At 41.0% G+C, this 13,173-nt stretch overlaps 1 protein-coding gene across 1 annotated transcript in view; it reads left to right on the plus strand.

The window, feature by feature from the left end:
• Positions 1 to 13,173, plus strand: part of yjefn3 (YjeF N-terminal domain containing 3) — a 137,539-nt gene that overhangs the window by 96,247 nt on the left and 28,119 nt on the right. Inside the window, exon 2 of the mRNA XM_063032805.1 lies at positions 5,787 to 5,895. Coding sequence (XP_062888875.1) covers positions 5,787 to 5,895 — 109 coding nt within the window. The remainder of the gene's footprint in view (positions 1 to 5,786; positions 5,896 to 13,173) is intronic.

Raw genomic sequence — 13,173 nt, forward strand, 5'->3', positions numbered from 1 at the left:
CGACACGTTGGTTAAAATCGATATCTGGACCCAACCTGGAAGCCCGAGAAGAGCTAATGCAGCATTTATTTTTGTTATTTTTAATGTAGAGATAGAAAACGGTGACAGGTCCCTTCCAGCCCAACAAGCCCGGCTGCCCAAATACACCCAAGTGACCAAGTAAGCTAGAAACCAACGCAGTCACGGGGAGAACGGGGAACATACTGTACAAACTCCTGACAGACAGCAGCAGGAATTGAACCTGAGTCGCTGGCACTATAAAGCGTTAGGTTAATCACTATGCTAGAAAGCCACTCCATTATCATCAAACCCCTCTCACAAGATGCACGGGACTCAGGTCTCACACTGAAAGTCTCTCTTGCTAAGAATACCAAGACGGCCATTTTTCAAAAAAGAATGGCAAAGACTAATTAAATCATTATTAAAGATTTGAATAGTTCAGCTAGCATGTTCTGCTTCAAATATTGGGGTCATTGGTTTTCACTGTGAGTCAGTATTTGCATATTATAGTGTGTTTTCTGGGAAACATGGAGAGTTTGAATCTCTGCTTCCGAAAGTGCTCTTGGCTGATTCTCCGCACCTCTTTCCATAGGCTGTGGTGGACTCATTGACTAAGATTGATTACTGAGATCAGTCAATGACCTCATCATAGCATTGATTAACTACTAGGGTATTGTAAGCTGAACCAAATATTTCTCTGCCTGGCAATTCCAGGCACCTTCAAGCATATTGATTGACTCGGTGTTAATAACTGCAGCTTTCAGTGTAGAATGCCTTCAATGCAATAAAACATCAATTGACTTATTGCAGGGCTGTCAGGTCAGGAGAGAAAATGTAGGTGGCCAAAAAAGTTATTCCACAGCTTGAAACTTGGGACATGATGGCCATTGCTGGGTGAGTTAATGATGGTGCAAAAAAAAACAGATTTGGAGAGACCTGGTGGATAAACAGGAAGATACTGCAGATGGCAGAGAATGGAAGGTATAGCTGGTTAAACCTGGGGGGGCTCTGTCAAATCTGTTTGTGCTGGATCACATTGAGCTGGAATGTGACTGGATGAGTGGATGGAGAAAGAGCTGCTTTGTGCTTCTGCGCCAGCTTGTGCTTCAGAACACTTCTAATTTTCTCCATCCCATCAGCAAATCAACCTCAGGAAAGTGCTCAGAAGACTTTCCCACAGGAATCTCACTGGATACAGGTAACCAGCTATCCCAGCCTACAGTACAGTCATTCTGTTTGAGATGGACCAACTTTGGATAAAAACAAATCATTAGAGCTCAAGTTCTAACCTGTCCACTCTCTCAGTGCTTCTGCCACTCCTGCACCCACCCCGTTTCCACCTCTACTTTCCAGAAACTTCTCCTCTCATCTTCCAAGTTTAGATTTCCCGTGCCTCTCCCATATGCTTCCTTGCCTCACTCCTCCACCTCTCTCCCTTTCATCCCTCTTTCTTATAGCCCAATGTCTCCTTTCACCCAAAATCTCAAATCCCTCCTCTGTATCTTCCCACTCCATATCTCCCACCTCAGACCTGCCCTTTCCCTGTACTTTCCTCCTTCTATCTCCCTTCATGTCTCCCATCCTGCCATGTTTCCTTTCTCCCCTATATGCTCCTGGCCTCAATAGATTCCCTTCCTTTGGAGCCATTTCCCACTGACATCCCTCTCCCATCCTTCCTTTCTCCAAATCTCCACAGTGTGTCACTCCTCCCAAAAGTATATCACTACTCAATGACTCCTCTTGCTCTTTTTTGATTGCTGGATCATCTTAGCCTGCCTCAGAACCTGTTCTCATATGATTTTGATTCATACTACCATGATTACTCCTCATGGAGGTTGCTCGCTGCAGTGTTCTGGAGACTCCTGGGAATTTTCAGTATTAGTCAGCCTGCTCCTCTCCCGGTGATGGTTTGGTCAGGCTTCTGCCTCAGGATTTAGGAATTCTCTGCATACTCTTAGATTAGATTATTAGATTATGAGGACACGCAGTCCTCTTTTATTGTCATTTAGTAATGCATGCATTAAGAAATGATACAATTTGTTCCTCCAGAATGATATCACAGAAACACAAGGCAAACCAAGACTAAAAAAACTGACAACAACCACATAATTATAACATATAGTTACAACAGTGCAGGCAATACCGTAATTTGATAGAAGAACAGACCATGGACACTGTAAAAAGTCTCAAAGTCTCTCGAAAGTCCCATAATCTCACGCAGGTGGTTGAAGGAAGAAAACTCTTCCCGCCATGAGCTTCCAGCGCCGCAAACTTGCCGATGCAGCACCCTGGAAGCACCCGACCACAGTCCGACTCTGAGTCCGTCCGAAAACTTCGAGCCTCCAATTAGCTCTCTGACACCGATGCACCAAGCACCATCTCTGCTGAGCGCTTCGACCCCGGCCCCGGCAACAGGCAATAGGCAAAGCCGAGGATTTGGGGCCTAACCCTCCGGAGATTCTCTATCGCACAGTAGCAGCAGCAGCGAAGCAGGCATTTCAGAAGTTTCTCCAGATGTTCCTCTGTGCTTCTCACGGCTGTCTCCATCAAATCAGGATTGTGCACAGCATCCTAGTTCACAAATACGATATCAATTTGGAGCGGCCACGCGTGCTGCGCCGCGCCGCCATCTTCTCCTCCCCCTTCTCTTCCTCTGTTCTCCTTCATATCCTCAGAAACCAAACTCCAAACCTCTCTCCATGGGGACTCATTTTGTCATCGAAGTTATTGCTTTTCCTCCCAAGATCTTCCCCAGTCTTCCTTTAGCTCTCTCATCTCTCTTCTTTGAAGGCTGTGCAGTTAATTGTGAACTCAGTCTTAATTGAGCAATCAGTTTAAAGGTTAATTGAACCTTCCCCCTGAATGTAAAGGCTCATCAGAATTCAGTCTCAGTCATGGACATCTGGAGCCCACCATTCACACTGGCCATCAAGCACCCATGTTTACTCAGAGTCAGAATCAGGTTTGTTATCACCAGCATGTGTCGTGAAATTTGTTAACTTAGCAGCAGCAGTTCAATGCAATACATAATGTAAAAGGAAATAATAATAATAATAAATAAGTTCAATTACAGTATATGTATAATAAATAGATTAAAAATCATGCAAAAACAGAAATAATATATATTAAAAAAGTGAGGTAGTGTTTATGAATTCAATGTCCATTTAGGAATCGGATGGCAGAGGGGAAGGAGCTGTTCCTGAAACACTGAGTGTGAGCCTTCAGGCTTCTGTACCTCCTACCTGATGGTAACAATGTGAAAAAGACATGCCCTGGGTACTGGAGGTCTTTAATAATGGACGCTGCCTTTCTGAAACATCTCTCCTTGAAGATGTCCTGGATACTTTGTAGGCCAGTACCCAGGATGGAGCCGACTAGATTTACAACCATCTGCAGCTTCTTTCGGTCCTGTGCAGTAGCCCCTCCACACCAGACAGTGATGCAGCCTGTCAGAATGCCCTCCACGTTACATCTATAGAAGTTTTTGAGTGTATTTGTTGACATATCAAATCTCTTCAAACTCCTGATGGTCGCTGTTTGGCCTTCTTTAGAACTGCATCTAACCCACTTCTGACACCCCCAAACCCCCCATCAAACATAAACTGATTCTACCTCTCACACGTGCTGTAGGAGCTATTTACAGCAGCTATTTAATCTACCAATCCTCACATCTTTGATGATGTGGAAGGAAAGCAGAGCACCCAGAGGAAATACGTACTACTTATTAAAAATTACTTTAAATTACACATTAAGACGGAGACATAATGTAGAGATATTTACTCCTCATGTATGTGAAGGATGTAAGTAATAAAATCAATTCAATTCAGTCAAAGGGAAAATGGGCAAACTCCAAACATTATAGATTAGGATTGAACCTGGATCCCTGCCACTGTGAGGCAGTGGCTCTACCGGGTGAGCCATTGTGTTGACTATCACAGGTATCCACCTTGCCTGAGCTCCTCAGTCCACATCCAGACCATGATTTTATTATTCCCACTAATTCTAGTCTGTCCATAGCCTCATTCCGACCTGTATCTGGAATTTCCTCCATGCCTTCAACCCTTAAATATCTGTAGCCTTCGAACTCCGTTTCTTTGATCACCTGCAAATCAAGTGGTCTCAGTATTAGTGGCTGTACCTCCCAGGCAGCCCCTCTGACAGTATAACAGTGTGGATATTATAGAACGAGTGCAGAGGAGATTTACAAGGATGTTGCCTGGATTGGGGAGCATTCCTCATGAGAATAGGTTGAATGAACTTGGCCTTTTCTCCTTGGAGCGACGGAGGATGATAGATGACCTGAGAGAGGTGTATAAGATAACGAGGGACATTGATCATGTGGATAGCCAGAGGCTTTTTCCCAGGGCTGAAATGGCTAACACGAGGGGGCATAGTTTTAAGGTGCTTGGAAATAGGTACCAAGGGGGTGTCAGGGGTAAGTTTTTCACATAGGGTGGTGGGTACGTGGAATGCACTGCCAGTGACGATGGTGGAGGTAGTGTTACGTACCCCGTAACTGGGTTGCCAAACCAGCAGAAATGGATCACCCAGTTGGAGTCTGGATTACTAGATCTAAGAAAGTTTCACCAAAGAAACAAGCAACACAGTAATCGAAAGGATAATAAATGCAACAGTTCAGCAACGATAAATACACATGTGCACAGAACTAAGATAACAGGATCAATCAAGCTCTATCGTTGTCTAGGGGTAAATGACCAATTTCAAAGTGACACAAAGTCCAGTTCAATTTAGTTCAGTTCGCAGTAATCGTTGTCACGGCGATGGACAATGTGGGGGGAAGGAGAGAGAGAACAAGAACGAATGATCATTCAAAACGGCTTCCACTCACATACCTGCGATATTGCTCACAAGCAGCTTTTGGGCGAGTCCTTTGTGATGTCACCTGAGGTCACCGACTGTGACCCCTCCTGCAGATGCGGTCGATCCTCTGCAGTGAACCCCGCACCCAAGCAAGGGCAGACACACACCGGGTTCCCGCTGATCGTACCTTTCCACCCTGTGTGTTTAAGGCTTGGTTCCGCCACCAGCCTTCCAAACGACTCCCGCCGACTTGCGGGGGGTGGGGGGGGCACCGCTTCCAGGGTCTCGTTACCTCGTGGTGTCGTGTGTGTCCTGCCTTAGCGAACCTGTCCCTTTTTATCCCCCTGCTGGGGTATCGCCTGTCCATCACTTCAAACAGTTCAGGGTTCAAAGGGGGAGCCGCTCTAGACAGCTCTCTCTCCCGTCCCTTCATTACACATCTCCAGATCGCCTGTCCATCACTTCAAACAGTGATCTTGACAATACCCAGACTGATGGCTCCTTCATTAACATCTCCAAATGCTGCTTCATTGTGTTCCTTATCTCTCCCTCCCCTGAGGACAGGTGGCAGACCAACTGCTGATGCCACTGGTGCTAGCCCAGGCCAGCAAACATCTTAAATTATGTGTATTCTCGTCACAGTAGATATAATAAGGTCTTTTAAGAGATTCTTAGATAGGTACGTGGAGCTTAGAAAGATAGAGGGCTATGCGGTAGGGAAATTCTAGGCAGTTTCTAGAGTAGGTTACATGGTCGGCACAACATTGTGGGCTGAAGGGCCTGTAATGCACTGTAGATTTCTATGTTCTATGTTCTATTCCCTCAGAAGTGTACTTAGAAGGTTGACACGGTGTATGGGCTCATCCCTCCGGAATGGGTGTTGAATCCATGAATGACTCAGGATACTGCCCCTGAGCACCAGGCCTTGTGTTCTGACTACTTTCTCCTGCTTGTGTACCCTGCAGCAAAGAAGAGGCGAAGGAAATGGAGAAGGAGCTTCATGAGGAATATCGATTCGGGAAGCAGCAGCTGATCGAGATGGCGGGCTACAGCTGCGCCATGGCTATCACAAAGGTAGGCCGTGACCCCGAAACCCCCACCCCTTCCAGTCGTCCCGATCACCGCCTCCGTCCCAATCCTCACACGGGATGCTGGGTGCTCTGAGCGAGGACCTCGCCAGGCTCAGTCAGCCTGCTCATCTCTGCCACTGGCTCACCTCACAGCACCGGGAGAAGAAGCCTGCGTTGGCATGGCAACAAACTCAGATAATCTGCAGCGTTGTCACAGCTGCCGACAGATGTTGTTCAGGCATATCTGTGAACAGCCAGGTGCCTTCTAATGCTCCACTGTCTACTCTGATTTTGAAGAAAAATGTCAATTTATTGCTTCTTACATTTTAAGGAATGAAATGTTAGGAATACGGATTTTATAATCTGCAGCAGTGAGTTATAAAAAAATTAACCCTTACTGTTCCATAAAGATATACTATTCACTTTTTTCAGTATCAGAATCGGATCTATTATGACGACACGTGATGAAATTTGCTGTTTTGTCGCAGCAAAAGATATTTTTAAAATTACCATGTCATTTAAATAAATAAATAATAGATAAACAAAACAAATTAATTAATGGATAGATAGAATGAAAGATGAATAACACGGGAGCATTCTTGGGTTTGTGGACCTTTTAGAAATCTGATGGCAGAGTCACAGAGTCATAGAACACTACAGCACTGAAACAGGCCCTTTGGCCCATCTAGTCTGTGCTAAACTGTTAATCTGCCTCGACCCATCGATCTGCATCTGGACCATAACCCTCCATACCCCTTCCATCCATGTACCTATTCAAATTTCTCTTAAATGTTGAAATCGAACCCACATCCACCACTTGTGTTGGTAGCTCGTTCCACACTCTCAGCACCCTCTGAGTGAAGAAGTTCCCCTTAAATATTTCCACTTTCTCCCTTAACCCATGCCGTTTAGTTCCAGTCCCACCCAACCTCAGTGGAAAAAGCCTATTTGAATTTATCCTCTCTATACCTCTCACAGTTTTGTATACAAGAAGGGAAGAAGCTGTTCCTAAACTGTTGAGTGTAGGTCTTCAAGCTCCTGTACCTCCTCCCTGATGGTAGTAATGAGAAACGTGCACGTCCCGGGTGGTGAGGGTCTTAATGATGGATTATGCCTTTTGATGGTGTTTCAGTGGTGGGGAGGCTTGTGACCCTGATGGAGCATGCCCGAGTCTACAACCCTTTACAGACTCTTTCGATCCAGTGCATTGGAGACACTACATCAGGTGGTGATGCAGCCAGTCAGAAGGCTCTCCTGGGTACATCAGTAGAAATTTGCCAGAATCTTTGGTGACATACCAAATCACCTCAAACTCCAAATGAAGTATAGCTGCTGGCATTATTTGTTGTCTGACACTGGTTTGTAATCTCGATTTATGCACCTGAATTACACTTTGCATCTAACATGGTGGGATTCAAGTATGTGTCCCTGAACTAGTGGACCAAGTATTTAATTACAAGTAACCACAGAGTAATAATATTTATGAAACCCCCTTCTACTGGGCAACTCTGGAAATGCGGCTTGTTAACTCCTCGTTAACAGCCACTTGATTCCATTGCAAGAAACTCACCTTTCTCAGGCTTCATATGTTTAGGGTGTATATGACTTTGGTCCTGCCAAGTCCGTCAGATTGGGATGTTTCACCCAACCAAACCACGGTTTGTATGAATGCTGTGTGATTTACTGCCCCCCGCAAGAACTAACAGATCGTATACTGCATACCGTTAATCAGTAGTGCACTTAAGAATGTTAACTTAAGCAAACAGTTAGTAAAGGAAAGAAAGAAAAACCAAAAAGGGCCCATTATACTTAAACAGTCACGTGCACGGTGGAGCTCAAATCTTGAACTTGTCTGTAACTCATGCGCTGGACCCTCGGTCTGCATGAAAGCACACACTACCTTTTGAAGGTCACTCAAAATCCACCTTGAACAAATGGGCTTTCCCATGGGAATATTAGTCCTTCCTCCTCAAAACCATTCATCTGTACAAAGCACCTTGTGCCACAGGGTCAGCAACCTCAGGCATCTTTCCTCCTGTCTTCTCCCAGCTCCCACCAACGAACCTCTCACCCAGCATTCTCTAAAATCTTCTCCCAATTCTACCATCCTGATTGGCTGACACCATGCTCCTAAGCTGAACACCAAAGCCTCTTAAATCAGCTCAAACCCAAACAAGCTGAAAGCAGAATAGGCTACTCTTACAGAACTTCTAAAATGAAATACCTACAGCATAGCAGTAAAAATCTTAACTAGGGCATTACATTTATAACACTATTAGTTTTAATGAAGTAAAAAATAGCTCCACTGATTTGAAAGTGGGTAGCACTCGCCAAAGTGATACAATTGCAATATCACTGTATAATGTGACTGTACACTGATAGTCACATGGTAGTGCTTATATTACCTATACCATACTAATAACCTATGTACATGGTGCTGATACAGTGTATTGCCAGTAAATGGTGTTGATGTGTAGATCCACCCAACAGTGGATATGGGTTTGTCATATAGCATAGTAATTTAGTTACTTTATTATTCATTTTTGTGGACATCCCTGGAAGATTGGCATTGAATTGCCCTTGGGAACATAATGGTGAGCCACCTTCTTAAATCCCTGAGTCTTTCTCCTTCAGTTAGTGTTATGGAGGGAATTCTGGGATTTAGATCCCGTGCTGATGAAGGAATGATGGATAACTTCCTTGGTAGACAATGCAGCCGGGTAGTGGGGCAGGTACTGTTGAGGAAGCAGCAAGTCTGCAGAAGGACTTAGACAGACTGGGAGAATGGGCAAAGAAGTTGCAGATGGAATGCAGTGTTCGGACGTGAATGGTCATGTATTTTGGTTGAAGGAATAAAGGTGTAGACTACTTTCTAAACGGGGAGAAAGTTCAAAAATCGGAGGCCAAGGATCAACTTTATCCATCATATATATTTATGTATATTAGGAAATTGCTGTGTGTATTGGCGCTACATGCAACACAAAACAACAACAAACAACTGTTATGTAGACTAAAGAATGATATAAAATTAAAGTCAGAAATACAGATATGGAATAAAATGTGCAACGAGGCTTGAGAGTCTTCGTGCAGGATTCCCTAAAGGTTAACTTGCAGGATGAGTTGGTGGAAAGAAAGGCAAATGCGATGTTAGCATTCATTTTGAGGGGACTAGAATATAAAAGCAAGGATGTAATGCTGAGACTTTATAAGGCATTGGTCGGACCTCATTTTGGAGTATTGTGAGCAGTTCTGGGCCCCTTATCTAAGAGAGGATGTGCTGACATTGGAGCGAGTCCAGAGGAGGTTCACAAGAATGATCCCAGGAACAAAAGGGTTAACACATGAAGAGTGTTTGATGTCTCTGGTCCTGTACTCGTTGGAGTTTAGATGAAGGAAAGGGGACCTCAATGAAACCTATCAAATATTGAAGGAGCTAGATAGAATGGACTTGAAGAAGATGTTTCCAATAGTGGGAGAATCTAGGACCAGTGACATCAAAGGTTATGGGGAGAAGGCTGGGGAAGGGGTGGAAAGGGATAATAAATCAGCCAGGCCTGAATGGTGGAGCATACTAGAAGGGCCAAATGGTCTAATTCTGTTCCTGTATCTTTTGATCTTATGGTCAATCCTGATAGCACCTGGTTTCGTGGAATGATAGAGCACAGATGGAGAGATTCTTCCTATCAATGTATGCCTTTGAAAGATCTCCTTAAATCCTTTGATAGATAGATCCAAGTTTAATCAAGCACTTCCGAATAAATCGGCTACCCTTTTTAACTCTTTTATGACTGACTCTGGAATCTCAGAAATTTGGAGATTCTTACATCCAAATGACAAAGCGTTCTCATTTTTTTCACATGTACATCAGCACTATTCAAGAATTGACTACTTTCTTATCAACTCTCAATTAATTCCTTTTGTTACGGGTTGCGAATATGATTCTATTGCTGTTTCTGACCATGCACCGTTGAAATTATTTATTAACCTAAGGGATACCTCTACTAATTCTAGACAATGGCGATTTAATACCACTGCTTCAAGATTCAGATTTTGTTAGGTTTATTGATGAACAGATTAAGTTTTTCTTTACAACGAATTCCACGGATGATATTTCCAGTGGGACACTCTGGGATACTTTTAAAGCATATATTCGTGGACAAATTATTTCATACACTGCTGGACTAAAAAAGCGAACTAATAAGGAAATGCTTAAACTGGTCGACAAGATTAAAGAAGTTGATAAATATTCTATAGCTCCTAATCAAGAACTTTATAAACAGAGAGTTGAACTTCAAATGGAACATAATCTCTTATTATCATCTTCGATTGAAAGTCAATTAATCAAAACTAAGAGTCAATTTTATATACATGGTGATAAAACTGGGAAACTTTTAGCTAATCAATTGAAATCGGCCTCGACAGATTCTTAAGATTCGTAAACAAGATGGCACTTTGACAGTTGACCATGACGAGATTAATAAATCCTTTCAAGAATTTTATACCTCCCTATATCAATCAGAATTTCCTGATGACTCCACTATAATGCATGAATTTTTTAAGAAACTGAATATTCCAAAATTATCATCTAATGAACGTTCAGATCTAGATGTACCTATTATAGTAGAGGAAATAAAGAGTGCTATTTTTTCAATGAATTCAGGTAAAGCAACTGGCCCAGATGGATTTACAGTAGAATTTTTTATATTTTTCTCAACTACACTAACTCCTTGGCTATGCAGTGTTTTTAGGGATGCAGTGTCAATAGGTAAATTACCGCAATCTTTTTATCCAGCTTCTATTTCCCTAATTCTTAAAAAAGATAAGGATCCTACTGAATGTGCATTTTATAGGCCTATATCTCTGCTGAATGTCGATTCTAAGATTTTTTCTAAAATATTGGCAACGAGATTGGAGAATGTATTACCCCAAATTATTTCCGCTGATCAAACTGGATTTATTAAAAACTGTTACTCTTTTTTTTAATATTAGGAGATTAATGAATATTGTTTATACGCCTTCACCCAAAATTCCAGAATGTGTTATTTCATTGGATGCTGAGAAAGCTTTTGATAGAGTTGAATGGATATATTTATTCAATACCCTTGGGAAATTCAATTTTAGTCCGATATTCATTTCCTGGATTAAACTGATATATTTTACCCCTTTGGCCTCGGTATTTACTAACGATCAAAGATTCCCTTTCTTTCATTTATTTCGTGGTACTGCGCAGGGTTGCCCTCTTAGTCCATTACTATTTGATATTGCTTTGGAACCGTTAGCTATTGCCATTCGTGACTCCCCTAATATATTTGGTATTACTCGTGGAAATGAGACTCATAAATTATCACTATATGCAGATGATCTACTATTGTATATTTCTAACCCAGGAAAATCTATTCCAGCAGTATTAACTTTGCTTGCTCAGTTTAGTAGCTTTACTGGTTATAAACTGAACCTAAGTAAGAGTGAACTCTTTCCATTAAATATGCAGGTTCCTATTTATAGAAATTCTTCAATTAGAGTGATTACTGACTATTTTACTTATTTGGGAGTTAAAATTACTAAGAGACATAAGGATCTATTCAATTTCAACCTTTTACCATTAATTAATCAGGTTAAACAACTGATTACTAAATGGTCTCCTTTGTCTCTATCACTGATTGGCTGTATTAATGCTACTAAAATGATTATTTTACCCAAATTTTTATATTTATTTCAAGCGATACCGATTTTTATCCCTAAATCTTTTTTTGATACTATTGACTCTAAAATTTCCTCTTACATATGGTAAAATAGAAATCCCGGATAAGTAAAAAATACTTACACAAATCTAAGAAAGTGGGTGGTTTGGCATTGCCTATCCTAAGATTTTCCTACTGGGCAATTAATATCTGATATTTAATATTTTGGACACAAGATTGGAATATAACTCCAAGCCCATATTGGGTAAACCTTGAAGGCCATTCTGTACAAGGGTTTTCTTTAGCTTCCATTTTAGGAACTTCACTACCTTTTGCACTATCTAAATTGAATAAACAAATTTCCAACCCTATAGTTAAACATACATTGCGAATATGGTTTCAATTTCGTAAATTTTTTGGCCTGAATGAATTTATGTTATCAAGCCCTGTTATATCTAATTTCTTTTTCCAACCCTCGGTAATGGACCAAGCCTTTTTGATATGAAAAACGAAAGGTATGATAGGTTTTCGTGATCTATTTCTGGATAACTGCTTTATGTCTTTTGAGCAGTTATCTGAGAAATTTGATTTGCCTAGATCCCATTTTTTTAGATACCTACAAATAAGAAATTTTTTAAATACTACGTTGCCTACCTTTCCGACTTCAAATCCTTCTGGAATTTTTGATAAAATTTTAGGTTTTAATCCTTTGCAGAAGGGATTAATAGCAATAATTTATGATATAATTATGAAATTACAGCCAGATATATCTGATAAAATCAAAAATGAATAGGAAAGGGAACTTCAACTTTCCCTACCTATAGAGAAATGGGAAAAAACATTTCAATTAGTTAGTACTTCTTCTATATGTGCTAAACATACATTAATACAATTTAAAGTAGTACACAGAGCTCATATGTCCAAAGATAAACTAGCTCATTTTTATTCCCATGTAAACCCTACTTGTGATAGATGTCACTCTGAAGTGGCTTCTTTAACTTATATGTTTTGGTCCAGTCTTCTTTTGGAAAAATATTGGAAAGATATTTTTGATATTATTTCAACAGTTCTATGCTTCGATTTAAAACCCCATCCTATTATGGCAATCTTTGGATTGCCAATGGTAGAACATAGATCTTTGTCTTCTTCAGCCTGTTGAATGGTAGCATTTGTTACTTTAATGGCGAGAAGATCTATTTTGTTGAACTGGAAGGAAACTAATCCTCCAACTACATTCCAATGGTTTTCTCAAACTATATTAAAGTTTAAATTTAGAAAAAAATTAGGTGATATTTTTGACCCTTCGGTTAAATTTGAAGAAACTTAGAAACCTTTTATGTAACATTTTCATATGATGTAATCTGGCCTTTCCGAATCTTTTTTCTAAACTTAAGTTATATGATGAGAGGAGCGGAGTTAACAACATTACTGTACGTGTCTGATACAAGCTATTGGTCTAGCCCGGTTTTGCTTTTTTTTGGTTTTTTTTTCTTTTTTTCTTTTGGGTTTTTTTGTTTATATATTTTTTTCGTTTTATTTCTTTTTTTAATGATTAATTTCATTATGAGTTTGGAAGTCTTTTATATCTATGTTACTTAAAA

This window comes from Mobula hypostoma, chromosome 24 (genome assembly GCF_963921235.1).
Source record: "Mobula hypostoma chromosome 24, sMobHyp1.1, whole genome shotgun sequence".
Classification (NCBI taxonomy): domain Eukaryota; kingdom Metazoa; phylum Chordata; class Chondrichthyes; order Myliobatiformes; family Myliobatidae; genus Mobula; species Mobula hypostoma.